The sequence below is a fragment of the Dermacentor albipictus genome, chromosome 10 (genome assembly GCF_038994185.2).
Source record: "Dermacentor albipictus isolate Rhodes 1998 colony chromosome 10, USDA_Dalb.pri_finalv2, whole genome shotgun sequence".
NCBI lineage: Eukaryota > Metazoa > Arthropoda > Arachnida > Ixodida > Ixodidae > Dermacentor > Dermacentor albipictus.
In genome coordinates, this window is record NC_091830.1 from 82,932,340 (window position 1) to 82,958,312 (window position 25,973).

Sequence of the window (25,973 nt, forward strand, 5' to 3'; positions counted from 1 at the left end):
GGTATCGCAATAAAAGCAGCAACTAATTTTCATACCGATAACGTTCAAAGCAATAACATCGCTTTTAAAACCTTCTGCGGCGTGCGCATGTTCAGTCGTGTGCAAAGAGAGACTACTGAATTTCTTTTTAGGCGGCAGTTAATCGCGATACGTCGATTCGAACTATGGTTGGCTATAAGTAGCAACTGGCGATCGTGTTATGCTTACATTACTTATTCCGCCACACCCTTATTTTTCTAGCGCGTTTTATGGAGTGTTGAATTTTATTATACCTGCAGGGATTTGCATTCCTACTGCTCAGAGGCGTACGCTTTTAAAGCTCAAAGATAATTTTCAAAGCCTACGATTGCACCTGGTCAAAGCAAAGACACGTTTTTCACATCTTTCATTTTTAACTCTCGAAAACAGCGCCCCGAGGCTTCTACCAAATACGAAATAAGAGAAAATATGGTTTTTACTGACCGGAAAATCATGTGATAACGCTCATGTTGATACAGGGTCCTCGCGCCATTAGTTTTCTGCGTCCCGTTCCTTTCCTTGTAAGCTGAAGAATGGTGTCGGCAAACGACGGCACATGCTGTAATTCTTTTTTCAGCGAATAAGCGCGAGCACGGACATAATGTAGCCTTTTGATATCATTATAAGTTATAAAGACGCCAAATAAACGGACACACACAAGAGACGAGAACGAGACAGGGCTGGCGCCCTGTCCCATTCTCGTCTCTTGTGTGTGTCCGTTTATTTGGCGTCCTTATATTTTATAAGGTACAGCTACGAACCAGCCCAAAAGGAAGTGCTTTTGAGCCACTGATATCATCCAGAGGCTGCAATGAGCGCGAACTCTACAGCGGTGTTGGTGAGTAAAAGCCCTTGAATTCGGAGCGCGTATGTAATAAGGTACACCGAATAGTATTCAAGTACTTGCTCTGGAGAACGTATGAATGAACACTTTGATAAGACAGAAGTATTCTGAGAAAAATCAAGCACCATTACTTTTTGTATCACGAAATCAATGGTAGATGTATTTTTCACCAGAGAAATTCATTTGGCATCAGATTGTTTGGGTCTAACGGTCCGTGCCGAGTTAGCGAAATATGCGCACCCCAATCGGTAAGAGAATACAAAGCCGTGATTGCGTGACAATGAGGCAGCAGGAAGCATAGCGGCATTTTATTGTTATGTTTACATCAAATCTAAAACTAGAAACTAATTTACATTTTTAAATGCCATTTTATAACAGCACTTGGTAGTCTAGGCCCTGATAATACATTTTTGCTGAAGTCGGTGATTTTTTTCTCGTTTATTTTCTTGATTGGCAATTGTGGTAACTAGAGAGCGCGTGCGTTTGGTGCGTGTTACTTCGCTGCGGTGAGAGAACTTTCAAAACGGAGGTGAACGTGGGACAGGCAGTTATTCCAGTAGAGGTGTTGCGATGCAGTACGGCGTTCAGTAATAGAATGCAGTTATGTTTTGAGGAGTGGCTAAAAAAGCATTTCGCACCTTTGTAAGAAGGTTTGCCATTTGTTTAGGCTGCTCGGCTTCAGAAACAGATCTTTTGAAATATGTCGACAGCTAAGTTACCCACTATGGAGGGATTGCACACCAAATTGTAGCCATCAAGCCTTGTGCATGAGCCATTTCAAGCGATACTGGTTTGAAATTTCCCTATAAGCACTCTATTAGCTTGCAATGAGCGTTTCATTTGCGCGTGTTGTTGGTTGTCGTACATGTTTGTTTAGAAGATAAAGTATAAGATTAAGGCTTGTTAAAAATCTACGGAGGGGTATCTCCGGTCTCGGTAACGCAATTGGGCCCAACTAATAATACCTATAACGCAATTTTATGTCCGAAATTCTCTTTAGGGAGTTTTCTAAGGACTATGCATCGTTTCCATGGTGGCATCGTCGTTTTACTCAGCGCCGTTTTACAGCTGTCAATCATACATCCGGACAAAGCATGCAATGAGCAACTCCCTCGTAAGTAATTTTTTCAGCCAGACGCCGTACTATTGCTGGCACTCTTTATATGGCATAAGTGAAATTGCTATATTTTTTAAAACTGAGTGGTTTGTCTTTTGCTCTAGATTTGGACGTTAATACTTTCTGAATTGAAATGCAAGATAGGAGAGCGCTACTGCTCCTGAGACATTCAATAACGGAAATATATTGTGTACCTCCATCGTAGTCACGTGGCTTCTTAAACAGTCATGTTTGCTGCACACAATCCGGATTCATACTTCTGCAACTACAACAGTCAAGTATGAAAGTGCCAGAAAGTATGAAGTAATGTCGAATCTTACACGTTTGTTCATTGCCGTAAGTTGCAACTTCCAAATATTCGGAACTAAATTAAGGTAAATTTATCCTAAAGCATATTTCCCTTGTGAGGCACCACGCATTGGTGTCTCCGGGTTAAGTTTCACAACGTGGAGTTGCATAGCGTACCCCCAATGCATGGTTCACGGGCATTCTTTCATTCCACCTCCGATAAAACATGGCCGCCATAGCCGGGTTTCCATTGCATGTCGTCGGAATTTTCAGCGCAACGCCAACATACTACGCCACCACGGCGAGTAATAATCCAGCGTCTCTGAGCCAGTTTTTGATATGTGCCTCTATCGGACGCAGATACAACCTAGAGAAGAACGTCTGAATAATTAATCTATTTTCATAAAAGATTGTCATTCCTGCCTTGTTTATTTTTCGCAGTGAATACTTGAAGCCGTCCACTTCATCACATTCTAACCGAAAAGTGCTTGCTGCAACTTTGGATGAAAGAAAGTTCAAACGGGGTCACGAAACGATTATTGCTTACTGATGCATGCGGCCTTGCCGCCTCTAGGGTTGGGCCGCTCAACACAGCATTGAAGCTTATACGGCGAATTTAGTCGTGTATGCAACGTTGAAAATGTAGTTCATTTCTTCTTGGGGGTATTCTGTGAGTGCCTTCCTACTGAACATGTTCAATTCATTGGCTCCTGAACTTCTGCTTAGCTAGGCTGAGGTACAACTGAAAAAGACACAGGCGCTCCAAGCCAGTCAGCACGTCAGCGACAAACGAAAGGAAATTTCCACTCAGTGAACACTTATATAGTACACCCTCCCCCCCCCACACACACACTTTCTCGTGGCCCGCATCGCAAAAAAAGGTATTGTGCCGGAATTATTCGAAGTGGAGAAATAGAACCCACCCTTACGCTAGAGTGCAAGTAGTCCATGCGATCGACCAATGGCCAGGATCACTTACGAAAGACAAGTTTTTGCAATTCGTTATGTTCTCTTCTTTAATATATTCATTCCCCAAACATTATGCGCAGAGATTCCTTGAGTGAGAAATGGTTACGTGTAAGCTGCTACTCTAGCACCTTCGTTCTTATTTATTTTCGTCACGGATACCCTCAGTTAGTTGCAATGAGTTGTTAATTAAGCTACAGCCAAAAGACGGAGGTGGCCTTTGTGTTTCGATCACAATGCAGAACCTCCTATTTGGCCTGCCCAACATGCTTGCGTTTTTCGTCATGGGAAAAGAAATCATATTTAGTTTAAACAAACACGGACATTTGAACAAACATCTTCTGGTTTCAGTTGGAATGGGGGCCCCCACATAGACCGTCATAAAATCGTGTCTTTCATTTTCACATGGCTGTGCAAGATTTAACATGTTTTGTTTCGAAAAGTCTCTACGTAAGAACCTCATACGCGTCTATGTTGCACTTTACCACCGTTCTTCTTATTCTGCTAATTGGAGAGACACCACATTGGAATTGGTGTTCTAGAGAGGCCGCATTGTGGTCTTCGAGCCAGAAGAACCAAGTATGATTGCAAGAGCTTTCAGCGTAAAAATATAAATATAATGTTCTCTTCCATTGGCCGTTTTGCTGTAAGCATTTGGGTCACAGAGAAATCCGCAAGCAAAAAAGGTATATCTACCCTGGAAAATAATTTTTCTACTGGTACTGACCCTGCACGAAAGTGTTGAATTGTTGCGTACTTGTTGAGAAGATCTGTGTAGCATCTTTAAATTTCTTTTCCAGGAATTCCCTGGAATTCTTTGCTCTGTTTGTTTACGAAATGTTTGTTTTGAGCACACACCCTGTTGCATCTAATACGATAAATTATATGGCAAAATCATATGTATTGGGTTTGGCGGCACCTGCCTTGCAATCCGTTGTTTCTTCTACGCCTTTGTTGTTTCTGTGAGCGATCACACGTGTTTTCTAAGGAATAAATATATCTTATTAAATTTGAAGAGAGAGAGGTGAAACTTCATTGCATGTACTAAGGACACATGGCAGTGACCATATTTTCCGTTATTCATTATGTCATGTATTTCATTGAGTTACGTTTGCACAGTTAGAGAATATTTCGTTTCAACAGAGCTCTGCTGATAATGAACATTCCTACATTGGAACTTTATTCTTCTGCCGGGTCATTTTCTTTTAAACTGAAATGCGTATGCTTCAATGACCTAATTTTATGATTTGGTGCTGATTGCGTCGTCCGTACAGCTTTTGGCCCGCGTCTATTGAAAGCGAAAGCTGTCTTCGGAGATGTTGCGCGGTCGTGCGGAAAAGAGATATTAGCGTACGTCAAGAATATTCGATCAGAGATGGTTCGAAAGGTGCGTATGTACTCATTACGAAATCGCTTTTCTAAATATGCTAGGCAAATCGCCTCTCCTCACGTTGCGGCTCATATTTGCTTGATGATAGTTCGTTATAGTATTGAAACCACCATAAAAGGGATTTCTAATGTGTGGGTTCCAGCATTTCTGCAAATCCATTATGAATGCTAATTTAGTCAACAAATCTGATTCTAGCAGGTTATGCAATAACAACAGTTGACAAAGGACCGCAATTTGGTATACCTGAGATGCATTTTTCAGAGGCTAACAATAATAATGTTGTAAACGTAAATTTCGTTTCACATACTTGAAGGGAGATTTATTTTTTTCCTGTACGTGACCTCACAAAATAGTTGCATGTCAAGACATTGTGCATACGTTCAAAAGTTTCAAGAATTTTGTAGCTTGAATCGAAGTCGTTAGCTTTTCGACACGCTTACGAGCAGTGTGCAATGCATCATAATGGCCTCCTCTGCAAGCGTGTGGTATGTGTCCAATGCTCCGGTACAGAAAGAACGTAACGTGGTTTTGCTAGACTCTGCCTCTCTTGTCAGTTTACTATTATATGGAAAAACATTGTAAGTGAATTAAGCAAAAGATGTTAAGATGTAATTACTTTACCGTATGAACTTACCTGTGTATAGGCCCATCATCGCAATGCCTGCATGCTTATTCTACTCATGTATTTGATTACGTTACATTAAATGTGGAAGCATTGGCTTGTCCTTCTGCCGGACCTCGCTCGCAATATTTGCTTACACAGGACGTTTTCTCCGCTGCACCAAATATAGAAATATTCTTTGACAGACAGCGAAAATTTACCCCTTGTCGTAAAAAACTTATTGTGGCGGTCTTCACATACGGTCATTACTTGGATAGTTACTTAATTTACGGCTCTAATGCCAATCGACAAAGTGTAGCGCGAGCATTCAAGGCAAATATACCTAATACATGTTCTCATGATTATACCACTTTTGTATTATTCATTTTTAATGTGTCCGACGAAACGCATTGGTGTTCTAGTTTCTTTCATGGTTGAATGTCTAAAACAGCTCTTTCAAAAAAGAGATAATTAAAACAATAGCGCACGATTACAGGACGTTCGACGGCACAATTGTCGTAGTTGCTGCCCGCCACAGAATTAGTTCCAAGGTTATATGCCTTGCATACCCACCACCTCTAATTCGTAGATTGAAATGACTGCCGCAAGAGAGAGAAAGAGAGAGAACAACTTTAGTAAATATGCCTGCAGAGTCGGTTAGGCTCCCGCCACGCAGGGAGGACAAGCTTTTACCACGACTAGGCCACTACGTCAGTCTCGCGCATTGTAACTAAATAAGCTTAATTACTGCAATTTTCAGTCATAACCTATTGTGTCTTTTAGTTCTCGTAGAAGTAATGACCAGCTCATCGAGTATTTGACATCAAGGTTGAGAATTCTGCCATCTTCCACAGGCTGTTTTTAAAGCTTTGGAGCACCTACCTAAAAGTACCCTACGTAATGCCATACAATACCTGGGTGTGGGTGTGTGTCGTTCAGCTTTATGCTGTGAAACGCCGTAGCGCTGCATTTATACTCATTAACTAAGAACAGGGTCGACACACAATGTCACAGCGTGTCGTCTATATAAGTTCGCTGCAATCTAGAGACCTCAACACGTGTGTGATCATTGCTGTGCAGCTTGTGGCCCTCACCTGCAACCACTACAACTCATGCAGGCACACGGCCCTGGATGGTAGCGTTCAGCCGGTATGGCCCTCATTTTCAAACATTGTTCGTTCGCGTTACAAAATTCCGACGGCATCAAATATGGCGCAAAATTTAGCATACGAGTGTCCATTACTATAATACCAGTAAGAAAACGCGATACCCCTCTTTAGAGTACGTGTTGCCCAAAACCTTGTATTGAATTCTCAATCCAAGAATATTTTGTCCGGTGTAATAATGTCACGACGCGGAGGTGGTGATGTGTGAGACCGTAGAAACCCTGTGAGCAAAGTCGTCATTGGGTGAGCATGCACCCAGAAATACGCGAGCAATAATCTAAAACAGCAGTAATGGCCATCGCAGTAGTAGATCGTCGAAATCAGACTTGCGGGTCAAGCGCCTAGGTTATTTCTACTCGGCTCGCCTTAAATTGCGGAACATGCGTTCTAGAAAGTATGTCGCTATTCGATCAGAGTATGCAGCCCAATTACACAAGGTTCAACGAGTACACAAGCAATAATATTCGGGGAGCATATTCGAGAAAATTTCGGTACACGAAGGCTCGTATTTAAATGAGCGAACATTTCGTAACATCTTTTGGCCGATGATAGACAGTCACGTGAAACACACAAATAAGTACGCAAAGAATCAGCGATTATAGAGTCAGCGATTAGAATATAGAATCAGCGATTAACATGAGGCTTTATGGAAATAGTTGAAAATAGAATTACGAAGTCTGGTAGATAATAGTTTTTTCTAGTAATTTTTTGAAAATTGTATATCCACCTTGAACAAACCTTAAGAAAGTTTCGCCGGGCCAAAAATTGCGATGATATAAAAGATTAAATTTTAGTAATTTATGAGGCTGCAGAATCAAGCATTGCTCTTTTGTATTATTGTAACTTCGGGTGAAATTTCTGCTTTGTCGTAAAGCGTGACTCTGACCTATGAAAATTTTTATATTTCGTTGATTTTCAACTTGATACCCGAAATTATCGTTTCTTTCCAGGTTCTCGAATGCATTATCACCGGATTTGATAATAAGGTAAAATTTATGTTTCCATTTATGAAAGAAAAGAAATGTCTGCAATTGGCAATTCACACTCCGCATAGAGGAATCAAAGTGTGAAAGACACCATTGAGAAAAAAATTTGCGCCGGTGAAGTAATCTGGGTAAACTATAACTTCTCATACACAAATGAATTTGATAACACTTTGTTCGAAAGAATAGTACGTGCGGATCTAGGCATATATATTATGAGAGAAAAACTATAATATCTACAACGCGTCTTGCGCGTAATCATTCGAGGATGCAAAATCACGCCGCTACGACTAAGTATGACAGGATGTGTGTAAGACAAAAAGGAAGCGTATGAACAGGAGTCATGCTCGTAGAAGATACAAATAGCGAAAGAATAAACAAATAACAACGCAGTAGATGTTTGTTAGTTGTGTTTGTTAATTACGTGCGACACTCAATAGAAGAGGTTACACATTACTGAATAGACAAAGCCTGGTAACGATTTACGAAACGGTGACCCTATGTAATGTCTTAAGCGACGACTGCGAAATCAATGCGCTTCAATGCGCGTAAGATATTTGTCGCTGATCGGACATGTCGTGTGTGTTATTACATACAATATCTAGTGATGCAATACGTGTGACAAATTCAAGGCAATTTATCTAGCTATATTTAGCCTTGTTTATCAGTGTAATCGACAGCACGATCATAAATTTATTGGATGTTCTACAGGATACACAGGTCAGGTACATACTAACCCTGCGATGTTCGACCTCCTTACACGAGCCATGGCTGCGCTGTTCTCGACCACACTTCCATGTTTATTGATCGCGCACAACACTATATATTTTAACACTTTTATGGACGTAAAAAAGATGCTTGGCTTGCCCAATGGATAACCGCCTGACTCATAGGGGACAATAGGAACACGTTGATAACCACACTGGAGCCTTTTTTTATTACCTTTTTGTCGAAAGTAAACTTCGTGATGGCTGCCACAGAGGACAGTAAAACAGCATTAAACAGACTTTGATAGCTTTCGCTTTCAAAAGCTTCGGTGAAATGCGTAATTACCTTTTAGTTGCAGCCTCTCACATTGATAGGTGTAGATTTGGGTCGCTGCGACATGCAATAACATTTTTATAAGAATAATTGTAAAACATTATCCATAGCACAAACCAGCAAACTGAAGGACGTATTCATGTCCCATGTCGAATATTCGACATGGGACAAGAATATGTCGTATTCACCCCATGTCGAATAAAATCCAGCGTCGGCGTCGGCATCAGGCGTCCAGTGTCAACCTTCATTTCCTGAATAATCATTCCGAGCCACGCATATCACACCACACAGGCCCTCTGTGTAGCGGAAGAATTAGTGAAATAATTGAATTTCTCAAAGTGAAACGCGTCAGAAGAAAAGTAAAGTGCGACTTACAGGAAACCTACAAATATGGTAGCGGCAGATTCTAGCTTGAATACGAGAAAACATAAGTCTGTTACGCGGTAGCTCAAACAAAAAAAAAACCTTTTAACGCGATAGCGTTAAAGGGACACTAAAGGTTACCAGAAACTCAAGTCAAATTGGTAGAGCAATGTTCTAGAACGTCTAAGGCGTCAATTTAATCGCGAACAGAGCTTTAGTAACCAAGAAATTGAGGTAAATGCATTACACGATTTGAGACCCCCCAGCGACATTCCGGTACTAGCCCGATGACGAAAGGACTCCTCATAATTTGTGTTACTAATACTCAACTACTTGTATTAAAAATATCATATATTTTATTTTCATATAATATCATATATAAAATATCATATATCAAATATCGCCGAACGCTGCGTTGCTCGACGCTCACCGCGTCCGATGCGGGGCGCGTAGTTGCTGCGCCGAAGCCCATTGTCTTACATCCCTTGGCGGGTCGACGGGAACGCTGTCGCGTTCCACTCTTGAAGGCGAAGCTTAAGCGTCCCCCAGTTTTTCTCTTAAAATAAGTCTCTTCTTGGCACGAAACAAGCGTTTCGAGGTTTCTGTGATGGTATTTCAACAGTCCACGTTGACTTAATAGTACCGTTTAGTGTACCTTTAAGGAGCTCGTGTCGCAGAAAAGCCGGTGTCATCGGCGTCGGTGTCGGCGTCCGCGGCGTTGGCCGTGAGCGATAAATCACGGCAGGCACTTCATAAATAAAAAGCAACTTCCAAGGTGGGCTGGGTGGGAATCAAACCAGGGTCTCCGGAGTGCGAGACGGAGACGCTACCACTCAGCCACGAGTTTGATGCTTCCAAGCGGTACAAACGCGCCTCTAGTGAATGCGGCGTTGCCTTCGAAACGAGCCGTGGCAAGTTATACTTCGGTGTATATCGGTAATTATGAACATGTAACTTACAGAAGTCGCAATTACACGAGTAGCGAAGTGCGTTTCCGCTGCATTTCTTCTGCGCTTTCCGCACACGCACAGCCATCTTGTGGCAAACACAGAAGACCCCCTCCTCTCCATGTACGGAGCTGCCCCGACAGATGGCGCGCCACGCGCGCATTGGATCTGTGCGGCCCGGACTCTCTCTCCCCTGACAACTCTTCGCCTTGCTCCCTCTGCAGAATCAAGCGTCCTTCCTTTCTTTAGATCACTATCTGTCTATCTCTCAGCCCGTGCCGATCACGACGTTTGGCTGGCGTGCATCATTTCCCCCTCTGAGATGCCGAGTTCTTTGGTTCGTTCCGCTTGCTCAGGCGCACGTTTCGTTGCTGCGCCGAACGCTGCGTTGCTCGACCATACGGCTCGACGCTCACCGCGTCCAATGCAGGGCACCTCGTAAGTGATGGCTCCCCTGTAGCCCATTGTCTTACACCCCTTTCCTCTTTCAAGAGTGGAACGCTGTCGCGTTCCACTCTTGAAAGCGAAGCTTAAGCGTCCTCCAATTTTTCCAGCTGCGTTTGCATTGGCGCGGAAAATTCGGTTTCTTACGCACGATCAAAAAAATAAAAGAATGTATCCACAAAGATTTGCTTCGTGCACAGCGTTTGCCGCCAGCGTTTCCTGGTAAACATTATGGTTACATAAGCTGCAGTTGCCGGGAAGCGTGAGAACCATTCAGGGATCTTTCAATGCTGACGCGTTTCGCCCTTGAAGGCGAAGCTTAAGCGTCCTCCAAAGTGAAGTTCACTTAAGTGCACGAATTGATATTTTGGCTTATAACAACACCAATAAAAACAGTTCGTCTCTACAACTATCCGACAAGCAACTTTGTCTATGTCAGCTAAACAGATAGAAAAGTTCAGCGAATAAGTGTTCATTCATGGTAACGGGTCATGCGAACAGCGAGAACCAAGAGCGCTCTGCATGGTTTTTTCTTGGTCATGGTTGTTTGCGCTGCGCTTTAACATGGACGAATACTGAGTGGCAAGGAACCCGCATCAGGAGTACGAAATCGCCGTAGAAAAAGAAGTGGCTGATGACAAGTGCCGTATGCAATTTGATGAGTGTTGTCATACTTAGTATTCAAATCAGTGGAATGGTCTCGGCGTTTTTCTGACAGGAGCAGCCAAGTGGCATTTGGCTCTTCCTGCAGCACAAGTGGCACTGATTAAACGAGCTGCATCTGCGACACCGGCGCTGGGCGAGCGCACATGAGGCCAGTAAGAGAAAGCAATTTTAATACCTCGGAAGCTCTTTAGACAGGCTATCGCGCAGAGTAATTCATCAGACCACCATCGATGTTGCGTCCTGCAGGGAAAATGACGTCTACCCACGGTTAGGGATTTGTCATTCTTCCATACATTTTGAAGCAATTATCTGGCACTTTCAGAAAAGCCACACTATGGAAAACCTGGGCATGGCATTCATTTGGCGACCTATTAAAGTTTACATTCTAGCTTCCTTGTCGTTTTGAGCAGGTGGAAAATGAGTCCTGAAATTATGCTGTTCAACGTCAAGAAGTTTTTCTGTTTGCGAATGTCATTGTGTTTTGCTGTTGAAACCTTGTAAATGTGATGTTCTCTTGGTGCAGAATAAAAATTACAGGACTGATTTCATTATTTCATTCCAGAGTTCACTCTTTTACAAACACGTCAACGTTACTGATGCCCTCCGGGTTGCTGCAGAAGAACTAGTTGTAAGTACCGACATTTTACAAAAGTCAAAGGTCTTTTTTCTATTCTGCCACAGACAGTTCATTCAATATCACGGGGCATGATTGCTGTAAATTATTATTCGTGTTTTGTTGGCTGACGTTGCTTTGTTCATTTTTTTGCATTGAAGAGAGTGCCAATGGGGACTCCAGCAAACGACCAGTAAAAAAAAGTTGCCGTTTCTTGGATAGCAAGTCTGTCTTCAAACAATAGACGAAAGCATAGACATGTGCGAAACAACTTTTTAGGGAATATTTTGGCCTAAGTGTGGCATTGGAGCATTGACATTCGCTGAGGACATCACCTAATTGCTGCCGTGATGGCTGACGGATTGGTGTCACAGCAGACTGTACCTACAATCATCTTGTCCTATTCGTAAGACTTGGGAACATGTTGCGCCACGGATGGCTAGACATTGAGAATTTGCTTTCTGTGCACATGTTAGTGTGGAACCACAACAGGTAGGATAAGGGCACTATGGCAGCGATGCTTGCGAATGCCATATGCTATATTGAAGGAATGGTGAGGAATGGTATGAAGCCCATTATGATGACACAACTAGGTGGGACGGCTGTAAAGGGAAACTGCGAGACCTGCTGGGTAGACCTCCCGATGACAGCGATTCACAAGGTACCAGGTTCCCAGAAAACATCCAACGCACAGCCTTCGTCCTCGGACATGGACCGACGTGATATGGAATAACAAGAAACCGATAATGAGGAGTATATCATCCTCCAGAGCACCGAAGATACTTAGGAACCTCATAGACGCCAGGATTACGCCGACGGAGATTGACAAACGGCTTTTACAGTACGCCAGAAAAAGGCGCTCGCCGAGTGAGCGAGAAAACTATTTTCAACGAGGACGGCTAAGAATCATAGGGACCATCATCCAAGCCCCCAGTACAACAGGCGAAGAGAAAAATCTAAGATAATGTGGCTTTGACCACTGCCTAAGGATGACTTTGATGCGATCGTACGCACTCACTCAAGTCTCGCTTTCAGGGAAATCATGGCGCCTCAGATGGACAAAGTAGTTATAAATGCCTGCCAAGGAAAGAATAATGTACACCATTTTCTACTGAGATTGAAACCAGGATAAAATATTTTGATTTCCTAGCCCCTACCGAAGAAGTGGCGGATATTGAAGAATGACTAACAGGCCTCCCCTTAAACGGTCGCCTGCACCCAGTGAATGCATACGTAGCAGTACGCGAGGACATAAAGAAAGGAGTGATACATCCTCTCGCTCCACAGACGAGCCCTGAAATCCTGCTAGCCAACCTACGCAATCGTATGCGAGGTGTCGATATACCAAGCGCTGGGACGTTGGGTGAAACGGAAACAGGGGTAATTATCTTCTTTGGTCCCATAATACCGCGATACGTGTATTACATGGGAGGTGAGCTTCCTTGCTTCGCTTAACAGATTACCATACAATTTCGCAAGACTTGCAAGCAAACGGGCAACAGAATGGACGTATGCTTAAAACCGCATCTGAGAGTATCACAACTGCAGCACTAGGGAGCCCCAACCAGACCAAACTGCAACCCAGTCTGTGCCAGCTACAGAGAAAAGCATCTCACGGGGGCCAAAACATGCAAACGTCGTTTGAAACCGCTACCACAGTGACAGCACCCAATTCCATCAAAACGGATGCAAGCAAAACGCCTGGCAAGACGATCAAGCATCGTTACCGAAACCAACATTTGTCTGACACAGACAATACGGACGACCCCGGCTGGCCTCCGCTGCATATTCAAGAGAACATTGCGACGCCGCAACCTCAAATGCGACAATCAAGCTCAAAAGAAATAAAGGAGAATCGACAGAAAGCACTATCTGACCATTCCACCACGAGCCCCCCCCCCCCCCCCCGCCCCTGCCCATTAAATCCACCCGATCTCCTAACCCCATTCAGAACTTCTTTGGCAGCGGGAGACTCGTACCAGCACAAAGTGACCAGGGTGCAAAACGGCCCGAAAGGAGGCTCCAATAACTGCCAACTCTGAGTACCAAAGAATGCTTTCTTGAATTTTCAACTTAAATAAACAGTAGAGGAACTTAAAATCGAAGTGAGAGCTCTGAACGCACAGTTTCAGAATACCAAAACTGCGCAAGCTTAACCACTGCGAGGGGATATACCCGCCACCAGCAAACAGCAATTAGCAACTTCGAAAGTATGATAAGCCAACTAGGAAAACAAATTCAAGGTTTTCAAACTTTTCACCAGCAATTATATTCTGAGGGGCAGAATCGCAAAGTTTATGTCGATGAACAAATGTTTAAGATGCAGCTGAGGTCGCGTAAAAGAGCTAACAGTGACCCAGGAAAAACCAACGGCGAAGATGGTCAGAAAAAGGGCTGTAGCTATCCATGGCCGGTAAAACAACCAAAACCGCCAACACCACTGAGAAATGCGAATGGAACTGCCACTCTTACCAGGAAAGAGCGGCAGTGCTAAAAGAATGTTGAGATGCCGCCATTACTCAACCCGACGTCATTTGTCTACAGGAACTTCGCAAGGGTATAGTTGAGCTTAGAGACTACTACACTTTTCAAAATTCCTTCTATCCTCGAGTGACGACGCTCGTGCACAAGGATATTGTGACCAGCGACCTCTGCTTTCCGTAATGTTCAACGGAGCACCAATTGATTGAGTAACACACCACGAGGTGGGCGAAAAGAAGAATGTTTATTTGCAAATTGTACAGCCCACCGAACGAACAACAGTCTGTGTTTCCCGAGATACTTGCATTGGCTGTCGGACATGTGGAAAAAGATAGGTGTATTTTAGTCGGGGATTTATCGCCCTCCATCTCAATTGGGCATTTATGACAAATACAAGAAAGTGCACAAACTTAGTACAAGTAATAGAAAAATATAACATGCAACTAGAGACCTTACCCTTAGCCCCCACGAGACTTGGAAATAGCGTCTGCGGAAACACGTACCCAAACCTCACTTTTACAGTTAAGGTAAAATACAGACCGTGGAGTAACCTGGATTAAAGTATAGGAAGCCACCATTACAACGTGGAGAAAAAACCGGTAACAAGAAGAGCAGCAACAATGATGTAAGTCGTAGAGGGCAGTTTTAAATATAGCTGACAGTTCTCGGTGTGGCAGTTTGAACGTCGGCGGGGTTTAGATTTATTGACATTAGGAGTTTTCGTAAATGTTTTTTTAATGACGTGCTGCGAGCCAGGAATGCCAGCAAGGTGAGCTTCACTTCTAAGAAGACGGAGAGCTGACACCTATATAAAATGGTGTATTTCTCTAAATGACACTTATAATTTTTTGTAAATTTTATGTAAACTTTCTAGAGAGGTACTCATCCGACCACCGTGAAATTTTGCAGGTTATAGTGCATTGTGTTGCGAACAACCTGAAATTCTAATATTATACCATTACTAGAAGGGTTATCTCTAAGTAGACAACCAGTATTGAAAAAGCACATGAAGGGGATAGTTGAAAAATATAGGAGAGGCCTTCGCCCTGCAGTGGAAGTAGCCAGGATGATGATGAAGATGATGACAGAAAAAAAAATTCTTCGATGTTCCAACCACAAATAAAATTGAAGAGAGCCACATATAAAATATTCCTACTGTAAAGACGAAGTACATGCTTGGCCTAGGGCGCTCGCACAGATAGTGCCTGGGGAGACGAAGAAGAAGCAGAGTAGAACAGTCAGCCCAGGAACGGGTGTTGTTTCTCTCCTTTGCAAAGGCACACTTGCCAAACACGGAGCCATCTGCTCTTATTAGAGAGTTTTAGCAGAGCGTTTACGGTCCGCTATGCCCAGACGGGCCTATCACAACAATTGGCACGCAGCAGCTCAGCAAAACGCTACCGGGAACTCTGACGCGCATGCGCACAGCACACGTAGCGGCAGCGGAACGGGGGATGCTGACCACGTTCCGCTAGGAACCTGATTTAGCGGTGCGTCAGGGAGCGTGTAGTTGCTTTCGTAATCGTTTTACCGCCAAGCTGAGAGCACGTCAGTGACGTCTCTGGGAGACGCGCTTGTTAGATAAGCGAAATCAATGCATTCTATGCAGCCACCGGTGCGCGTGAAACGTGTGCGGAGCGGAGCGCAAGCAAACGCTCTGCTAAAACTGTCTAATCTGCCTCCGCCTACGACGCTTCCAAGCAGCTGAGTCCTTTCGGGCTCATAGTCACTACCGTCCGGGGACGATGTCCAAGCCTCTAAAGCAGCTCCGCGGCTACACTGCAACGCCGACCTTGCCCGGACCTTGTCTACCTCGATTTCCGAGTCGCGAAGGCATGCCGTCCACGCTGTCTTGGACAAGAATCCTCGTCATCTTGGGTGCTTCCTACGGCCAGAGAAAGCCGTCCACGCTTCCGATGCCCTGGATCAGTATCCCAGGACACCGTCCACCTTTGGTACGCCAAGAGATGCCGTTCACGCTCACCTGGCCATGCTTACGGCTACAGTAAGTAATGCGGTCGCCACCAGCCCTTGCTCAATGAATGCCATTCCTGCTCCCTTTGCCACTGGTCCTGCTCGCACCAGCACTGCGGCCACCACCTCAGTGTGAGCGGATTCCGCCCCTGGCTCAAAGGGTGGCACAATAAAGTTCATCATTTCGGCATCCTCCGGTTTGCCATAACCAACCTTAGCGTCACCGGCTGCCTCCGAATTACCGGAGTTTCACGGATTTGAAAGTTACCCCGCTTTGTGGGTGCTAGTAGCCAACGCGCTGGGCGCTTGCCATGCCTGGCCCGAGGAAACGATGTGACCGGTTGCACCGGGGCGGCTTCGGGGTGCCGCCAAGGCGTGCGACAGCTACGAAGGTCAGTAGTACCGCTCCTTGGCAGAATGGAGTGCAACTTCGAGGGTTTTCCCCACCCGCTCACGTATGCCTCTGACGAGCTCAGCCAGCACTGCTCAGCAATCGGAACACCTTCACGAAGCAGTCATGCTCATCTACGGCCCGACGGAGACGCCTGCAGGCTGCTCGACAAAAGAAGCCGGCTCACCGGCTGTCACCGATGGCTCCACCCCAGTTGGTGCGAAGCGCTTCATGACCACCGCTCCTCTGGCGTCTGACCACCGGATGGCTCATCACAATCCAACGCCCTCGGCTCCACACCCATAAACACGCAGCACACCACCACTGCTGCTTCGACTTGGCAGTCTCCGACAGCCGAGCCGCTGTGGCGTCAACACGGTGAAGCTCGGGAGCTCCACGATCACGCCACTGCAGCTGTACGCGGCAAGGTTTTCGTCGATGAGCTCCCAACCTGCTCCGTAGTAGACAGCTGATGTGAGCCGTCTTTTCCACCACGGGTCACGGTCTCTTGGTCGGCCTCCGACACTAGACCTTAACATTTCGAGACCGTGACTACTTTTCGTCCACAGCAGTCAGTGAAGCGGCTCCCAAATTCATGAACGTGGGAACACATGGAGGCACAGGCTCCTTTATTGCTTGAAGCGCTTGCATTCCAGGAACCCCATTGAGAACCACAAGGACTCTTCATATGATACCTGTGATGCTGTCTCTTGGGGCGTCCGAAGTAGGACACTAATTGGAACGTATTTGATGTCATATCTACTTTCCTAACTGACAAAGAAAGTGACGTGTTATTTTCATTGTTTTCTTGTCACAGCATCTTCTAATCTACTTCTAATTTTAAAATAACACAGCCTGAAAATGAATCATAACAATTAGTACTCAATAACTTATTTTTTAAATTACAAAATTATGTTTAAGTATTCTTCCCTTCTTAACTATTGCCACCCGATTCATGGCCGACCCCCGTAGTGGGTTACGAAACCAAACCAAAACCGGTGAATGGGTGTTGTCACCATTCCTCCTTTGCAGTATCAATTTCGGCAGTTACCCTTTTATTCATAACTGAGAAAAGGTACATAAAAAAATAATGCTCCCGCTACAATTTCATACGTATTTGCGAAAATTACTCGAACGTTCTCTCCAAAATTTCCAAAAAGACGTACACAGTAAGATGCATACCCCGGAAGTATGCAAATTTTCATTTTGCTTCAGTTAGTAGTTTTTACGAAGGAACGCTTAAACCGAAGGGATATATTTAGCCTGCCATGCCCCCTTGAGGGGGATGCTGCAACATTGATCAAAATCTTCGCATACAGGCACATAGGAGAAGGAGGAAAGTAAAGAGAGCACACAGGAATGGACAATGCCATACTTGATGCACCGATAACCAATCAAGAACTGTATGCCGCCGTCAAGAATTAAAACGCACCTCAGCGCGAGACGAGGAGCATTACTATATGAGGGATCAGCGACTAGACCGACTAACCTGATTTTTAAATGGGGAAATCTGGCAACCAGGAGAATTTCCTAAGCAATAGAAAGAAGTGACTATCAAATTAATACCTAAACCGGGGAAAGAAGGAACGCTGCGGAATCTCATGTCCATATTTCTAATCTCCCGCTTACGCATACCTAAAAAAAAGGTTCTTCATATCAGGCATATTAACTATATCGGAGGGCACGAAGTCCTCCGGCTCAGCATGTACGGCTTCAAACAACATCTTTTTCACAAGACATATTCATGACACTACGAAATAACGTGCTGCAAAATGTGCCTACAGGGGGAGAGAACATCATTGCAGCGCTCGACTTAAAAAGCGCTTTTGACACAATCTCTCACACCCCCATAATTGCAGAGTTCAAACGAATAGGCGGTGGAATTAAGATACATAACTACATCAGCTCTATACTGACTGGCTGTGATGTCCCAATAAGTGTGGAAAACATTCGATCCCCCAAACCCCTAATGCCTAACAGAGGCACACCAGTCTTATCGCCATCTTCTTCGCCGCTTCTATTCAATGTCGCAATGAACCGCTTCTCGCGAAAGCTAAAGAAAATGGATGACCTGAACTTCTCGTTTTACGCAGACATCACCTCATGAGCCCCCAAAGGCTTGTTAGGACAAAAAGAACAAACAATACAAGAGGCTATCGACTCGGTGAAGGGAAACAATGCGCACAAAAAAAATTTACTTTATGCGGATCCACGGTCATAGCTCCAGAAACCAACCAGCCATCCACGTAACGATGGGGTGAATGGCCGGTGCCAGAAAAGATACGATCAGAATATCAGCACTATGGTTACAATGTAACAAAAGAGCAACACATACCATTGCGGCTCTCAAGTCAACCCCGAAGAACATCGCTAGGCTAATAAGAAGAATTGCAAAGAAAGGCAAAGGGCTCTACGAAAACGAAACCATGAGAATAGTCAAGGCTTTTATTCTTGAAGAATAGCATACGGGCGACCCTGTCAAAAGCTAACCCCGTCAGAAACTAAACAAATCAACCTACTATTATGTGGCGCATATAAGGCAGTACTATGGCTCTTTACGAATGCAGCCAACGACTGGGTGCGAGCTCTTGGAGTATACAATACATTGAAGGAGTAAGGAACATTCGTTCTTATGACACAAAGAAAAAGAATATGCCCCACCTGCAGAGGTAAAAATATTCTGTGATGTTTAAGTTATCCATTAGAACCACAGTACCCCAGGAACAAATGACTACGATGCAGGATCCAATACGCAAGTGCATGATGGTTCCCCAAGCCCATTCCACACGAAAAAAAAACAATTACACAGTAGGAAGGCAAGCAAGAGCTTAGCCTCTTCACAAAAGCTTCGGCAATAATCATGACGGAACGTATACAGAAGTAGCTGGATTTAGCAAAAGACATGCAATGGTGTTACTTCAAACTTCACGCCACAGAAAACTTCATACGTGAGCCTCGATACCTACTAGATGCACGGCTACAGCGGAAGCAGTGGCACTCACAATCGCTGTCGCATACAAGGAAAGGAAAGGCAGCTGAGCTTTAATAATGTCGGTTCACAAGTGGCATGCAAAATGTATCTACAAGCAGCATACCACAAGTCACCGTTAAACACATAGGTGGCACATTGAAAGAAGATCATGCAATTTTATGGCGTCCTGGCCACGAGCGTATCTCGGGAAACGACCAGACACACACTGCAGCTCGAGGCTTTATTAGCTTAGGTGGAGGTACTTACAACGATGAAAAAGACGTTCCCCAATTTGCGAGCGATATACCGCAGCACCATAAAACAACCCGACAACAGTGAGTCCCACCGTACAAACTAGGTAATGCAGAGGAGCCGCAGAATTATAGAACACAGACACATAACTGCCCATAATTTGTAAGGTACCATCAATTAAAACCAACATTGTGCAATAACTTGTACCCATAGTGCGGGAACGGGGCTTCATTACTTCGTGTAATTACTTGGGAGTGCGGGAAAAGACCTTCATAATGTAAATTTACCTTTGGTACTATAAGGGGCCAGATGTCAGCAGTCCTATTGCCAAGAAAAAAAAAAGCCAGCTTTATTTTTATGCCCCAGATCACAGAGTAAGGGAATACGGGTAGGGGAAATCGATAGCCACCAGACACTCCGTGATAGCCCGCTGCATGCATGTTGACGCCAGAACAGTCTTCTTTCCCACCCTCTCTAAGGGGAGAACCCTTGAGGAGGCCTTCGCATCCGAGTTTACCACCTCAGAAAGGAAGTTACATCTAATGTCGGTACGCGAGTAGATGCAGGCGACCTCTACGTCATCTGGTTCAGGACGGCCTGTGGTGCTTTCTGACCGGAATTCGGTGGGAAGCCGGACTTAGTCCAAGTGACGGCGCACGATCTCCCAAGCAGCGCCATCTGCCGTTACCGTCGGCTTGTGTTTACGGGATCGTGGCCGGTGTCCATGGCTCTCGTTGTCCAAAGTTCCGCACTCCGACTGGATCGCCTGTCTACAAGAAGCAGGGCCCATGAGTATGGCTTACGTTTGACCGGAGCAAGGGGCACCAAAGCGTTGTCTAATTGAGAACGCGGCTGGAACCACAGCAGCCGCCTTCAAGGTGTTTGTGTGCAGGCCAACGGGGTCCTTCGGTAACTATGCAAGTTCCTTGCCAAACAGGCTTGTAACGACACTTGCCGGTTTTTCTTTAATTCCTGCTTTACGGTTCCCAAAAGCCTTTCTACCAGCCCATTTGACTGCGGGTGTTATGGTGAGGTCACAAGTGCACGACGTTATGCAGCCGCACAAAGCCGGCGAACTCTTAGCCGTGTATGTAGACGACTTCGGTCGATTTCTAATAAAGGTATGTGGTTTTCGTCCGTATACATTCCCGTGTGAAGAACATGCTGTAACGCACACGATATAAGTTTTATATTTCAGTTAAAGGTATCGTTATGTTTGCATTCAAACAGTATATTGGTCGAACCTGAACTGTGGAATTGTGCTATATTTTCCTGTTCCTGTTTCTTTTTTATCACTTCGGGCATGTAGAACTGCACATGGAAGACCGGCTTCTCTTCAAGAACAATTACGGTCCAAGCGTTGGATGATTTCTTTACCGTCGCAAGACAAGGGATACTGACCTATGGTTGGAATTGACATCAGTCTCAAAGATATCAAGTGAGTGAACATCTACAAAAATTAGAAAAGCTTCTTCTAACAGGGTCCAGTATCCTAATTTGCTTCGAAAAGAGGCATGATTCTAGAGGGCAGATATCATGGCAGTTACAATGAATACATTTACACAGCCAGATAGACTACATTGACGTCGCTATCGTTACATTTCGGTGTGGTCTAAAAGTGCGCTAGAAATAAAAATGGACTTTGGCTTTGAAAGAAAGCAACTCCGTATTCCGAATTATACATAGTTCTTGTCGGTCCTTAGTCCCCGTAGAAAATTGCGTTATGAGAGCGGTGCTGTAGTTAGTGAAGAAGATGAATACGCGCTTGAATATGCATGGAGTACCGTGACAATTGTATGTCTTAGCATGAGGGCGAAGAGGCCAACGACAAGTGTGACTACAGATTAATACAACTAAGTGCAGCGGCACATAAGGTGCACGTAAACAAGATCCCAAACAGTTCAGTTAAACAATCATTTCACGCTATTCTTGGCTCTCACCTCTGCGTCGGCCCTTCGTAGCTACAGTGTCGACGCTACCGAACAAGCCGAAGTTAGAGGGAGTGATGGACAACGACACGCATGCCAGCAATACGACAGTATTGCTAAAGCAGGGAGGTCATTCGCCTCCCTTGTTACTTAAGACAAAATAGCTTACTTCAAGATTCAAGATTCATTTATTTCTCCAAGAGAAAAAGGCCGGGGACAAAAAGCTGCCTTGAAGCAGCTTGACAGGGTCCGGGGCCCATTTACAAAATGGCAACAGTGAAGGGAAAAAAACTTCAATTTGACATACATCATGAATCAAGGACAACAATGCAGAATTTTAATTAAGCTTAATGCAATACAAAGTAAACATTCAAATATGCAATGCACTGAGAAGTAACAAAAAGCATAATACAGCGTTATAGCAGAAACAGAAGGAGTAAAACGTAATTGCATTTCAACATTACGATATAATATATCATGTTCAAACATGACATAGCAGCGTTTCTTTTTATACAACGGAAAAAAAAACACTATTAGCCTAATTTGGGTTTGAACCGACCACATGCTCAAAAAATTGCTGAATTGTTTTTCCGTTTAGGTTCATATTTTCTGTGTACCATTTGTTTGTGTTAAGGGTGTTCGGAACCAAGAATTGCAACATTTCGGAGCCATACTTCGTGCGAAGTCGGGGTAGATGCCGTTTCTCTTTGAGTCTGGTGTTTGTATGAGTGTGCGTTTGTGTCACCGATGAGAGTTGGATTATGAACTCAGCCCGAGGCCAGCTAACGTTGTTCAAGGCGCGAAGAATGGTAAATGCCACTAGATGATGAATGGGAGATATTCTATGTTTAATAAACAGTGGTCTGGGGTGAGCTAGGTAATCTGAGCCAGAAACTATGCGGATAGCTTTTTTTCTGCAGAAGTAGTAGTTGGTTTAGATGCACGCGAGCCGCAGTTCCCCACACAAGATGGCAGTAGCTTACTTGAGAGTGAAATAATGAATGATATACTAATTTTTTAAGTTCAGGAAAATGAAACGCCAAACCACAGAACGTTGATTGATTGAGTTCAGGACCAAGTATCGATGTGAATGAAAAACGATTGCCTCTTTGTAATAATTATAGGCTCTTCATATATCTATGTATCTACGTACATACCTTCTTGCACCAAAGCAATAGGCCAAGTTGTCTACAATACTGGACCACTAGGCATCCGGTCGTGGTCTTCATGCAGCCGTCGTCATTCTGTGGTCTTCATGCCAGTTTCGTCATCTCGATCTCTTTATGCCGCCGTCGTCACGCGTTCTACGCCGAGCAAGGGGTCCGAGTTGCATAACAGCTTTGGCAACAGTCGTAGTGATGCCATCGTGGTCTTTCCGTCGTCATGATCATATTGAACATCCCGCTCTTGTAATGCCATGATAATCATGCCATCGTAGTCACACAGCCATCATTATACTATGGTCGTGATGCCATCGTTGTCATGCGGTGGTTTCATCTTTGACATCAGGGCAGAAACGTCATTCCGCTATCGTCATGTCGTCGTAGTCATACTGCCATTGTCGTTCTAGGGAAGGGGTTTTTTCTTCGTCATTCTAACTTAATTGTGTTGTCGTCCTTTATTCGTGATTGCGCCGTCGTCGTGATCTGTCTTTGTCAGGCAGTTGTTGCCACACATACGTTGCCGTCGACATGCTGTCTTCCCTGCCATCATTATTCCAGTTCCTCACCCGGTTTTCATCATAACGTTCATCGTCACGCTATCGTTGTCAAGCCATTGTCCTGATGCCGTCATCGCTGCACTGTCGTCGTTACAGCACTATCAGCAATTGAGAACTTTCCTTTCATTGTCCTCATACTATCGTCATCATATTTATTAAGGTCAGTGAACACCGAAAAATCGCCGAAGTTGTCGTTTAAAGGGCTACTGAGGCGATTTTTGAATTTCGACCAATCTTAACGAAATTTTGAATATATGTTCTCTTTTGCAGTGTGATTATCAGTAGCAAACTATACGGCGTCAAGTACCTGATTTTCGCAGAAAATTGATTTTAAATGGTGGTTGCGCTCCCGACTCACGACTTTCTACTGACCACCTTGCGTTTGTGACGTGAATGATTACAGCGCCACTGTCACTCAAATGATCCCTTAACTCGCCGCTGTCTAGCTTCGAAACTCTCCAAAAGCTCCCTGTGTCGTCAGGAAGCATCATGGGCTTCGCTTCTTTGTCATTAGCGATACGTGCACTGCCTTTGTAGCACGCGTTATACGTGTTTAGGGTGGTGTAGGACTTAGCCAGACTTAACGTGTTGAAGCCACCAATTTCGGTTTCTATATCTAGTTTATAGCCTATTTAAAATTTTTGATGAATTTCTAAGCCAATTTCACCACCCTATGAGAGACAGGACTGTCAATGCCATTTGAAAATGACAATACTTTATATGTTTAAACAACCTCGGAGTTGCTCTATAAAGGGGTATGCAATATTCATTTGCGGACAGATTTCTCGTTCTGCAGGCATAGCAATGCTTAGGCATTTAATGACAGAGGTGATACCTCACGATGACCATCCATCAGGGGAATGAACATGCTCGTGCCTTTGTTCGAAATTCTGTGTAAGGTCTGTGTTGTGTGCAAAACAGTTTCGCTGCTCACCCACTTTCACAGAGTGAAATGACTCATAATGTTTGTATTATGTCCCTGGTCATTGCGGCAATGACTGGTCTGACCAGTTTTTGTGCATAATAGTTTATTGTGTTTTAACGTTAGAACGCTAAGGGCCCCGTGTCACAGAAAATGAGGTGTCCGCGGCATTCTGACAAAAACGTCATCCTAAACCACAACCACGCAGGCCATCCACACTGAGTTAATTCAAACCTTCAATTTCTCAAAGTAAGATGCTTCAAGGATTTGTGAAGTCCTACTTACACGCACCGTACGCTTAGACAACGTCGAATTGCAATTTGATTTTACTAGAAAACAACTTGAACATACCAGGAAACAACGTTGCTGCAAGCGAAACCGAAAGCCAAACACAAACGCCTTTTTCCTTGCTTACAAAGGTGAGAGCCATTGAGGAGTAACTGCATTTAGACTCTGCCTTACGGGGTTATGGCCCATTGATCTGGCCTGGGCTGACGCCGGGATCGACCAGCCATTGTATTTTATCGGGCCCCGAGTCGCAGAATATCAAGTATGAGTGTCAGCGCCAACGGGATCTGATAACGCTATTGCATTCCACTCTCAAAAGTGGAGCTTAAGTATCCTCCCACTTTTTACTAATTCAAAAACAAACACTTTGCTGCCCTGTTTACATTGAGGTTTGCCATTGTGTTTGTTTATAACTTGGACGAGGTGTTTCATGCTGCTATTTTTACATAGGAGGCTGGTGCCATCGGCTTAGAAAATGTATTTCGCTTTTTCACTAATAGCTTTTATGTCAATAACATATATAATTAACTGCAATAGTCGCAGAATGCTTTCTAGTGGGACTCCTGTGGCAATGCCGCTAAATGTAGGAATCGGTCTCCGTACTGCTACACGATGAGAACGATAGGGAAAGTAAGTTTTTAGGGTGTGAGCTGCATTTCCCCGAATGCCATATATAATTCCAACTTTCCCATCAGTGTTTGGTGCTTGATGCGGCCGAACGTATTTCAATAATTTCTAAATGCAATAGCATATTCTTCTTTGTTTGTGAAGGCATCATTCATTCTTTGGTTTTGTTTTAGCAGACCAGTTTCTGTGGACCTATTTGATAAGAAGCCACACTGCGTTGGACTAATCAGTTGAAACGTAATGCAAAACATCATCAGTCATTTGTTATTAACTTTCATGAAGCTTTCAGAAATAACTTGAAAGAAATAAGGCTTCTTAATGGTCATGTCCCTTTTGTCACTACATTTAAATTGCATGTTGTCCTTAGCTATTTCCATTACTTTTTGGAAACAGCCCGTCGATAGTGAAGGCCATAGATGTAGGCAACCGATGATGCTACATTTAATTACATGTGTAGCCAGTGCAATTTGAATGTCATCAATATCCCGTGCTTTGCTGTTTCTGAATGAATTAAATATAGCACGTAGTGCCACTTTGAAAATGTTCGTTCGAAGTACCTAATGAAGGGATTTATTCTGTAGCATATTTGGTAAAGCGGGGATTTTGTGCGCACGCCTCCATATCTTGAAGAAACTCATTAAATTCATCTGAAAGAATAGATTCACGCACGCGGTGGCCTTGAAAAATTAGCTACATGAGTGCCGGTAAGAATGGTGTTTCGTTACGCAATGCGCTGAGTTTATGCCACAGCTGCGCGCTGCCCTTACTGTGCTTTTTACTAAAATGGCAATTCAAAAAGAAGCATTTTTCATTTTCAGAAATGTGTTCCTGATTTCATGTTTCCTGGTTTGATGGCAACCGCTGGACACCCGTCGGCAAAAGAAAACTTTCAGCATGCTTTAGACACGCACCTGGTTTTCCTGCTGTGTGTATGATTTGCGCGCCCCTGCAGTCTTCAGGAGGAACAAATAA

General features: G+C 44.2%; 1 protein-coding gene across 1 annotated transcript; it reads left to right on the forward strand.

Moving 5' to 3' along the window:
* The first annotated feature begins 756 nt into the window (after window positions 1-756).
* LOC139050525 (uncharacterized) lies at window positions 757-25,948 on the forward strand. Its single transcript, XM_070527025.1, has 8 exons — window positions 757-856; window positions 1,863-1,976; window positions 4,508-4,620; window positions 6,305-6,373; window positions 7,341-7,376; window positions 11,397-11,462; window positions 20,826-20,954; window positions 25,820-25,948. The coding sequence occupies exons 2-7, from the start codon at window positions 1,880-1,882 to the stop codon at window positions 20,931-20,933; spliced, it is 489 nt and encodes a 162-aa protein (XP_070383126.1). The 5' UTR covers window positions 757-856; window positions 1,863-1,879; the 3' UTR covers window positions 20,934-20,954; window positions 25,820-25,948.
* The last annotated feature ends 25 nt before the right edge of the window (window positions 25,949-25,973 follow it).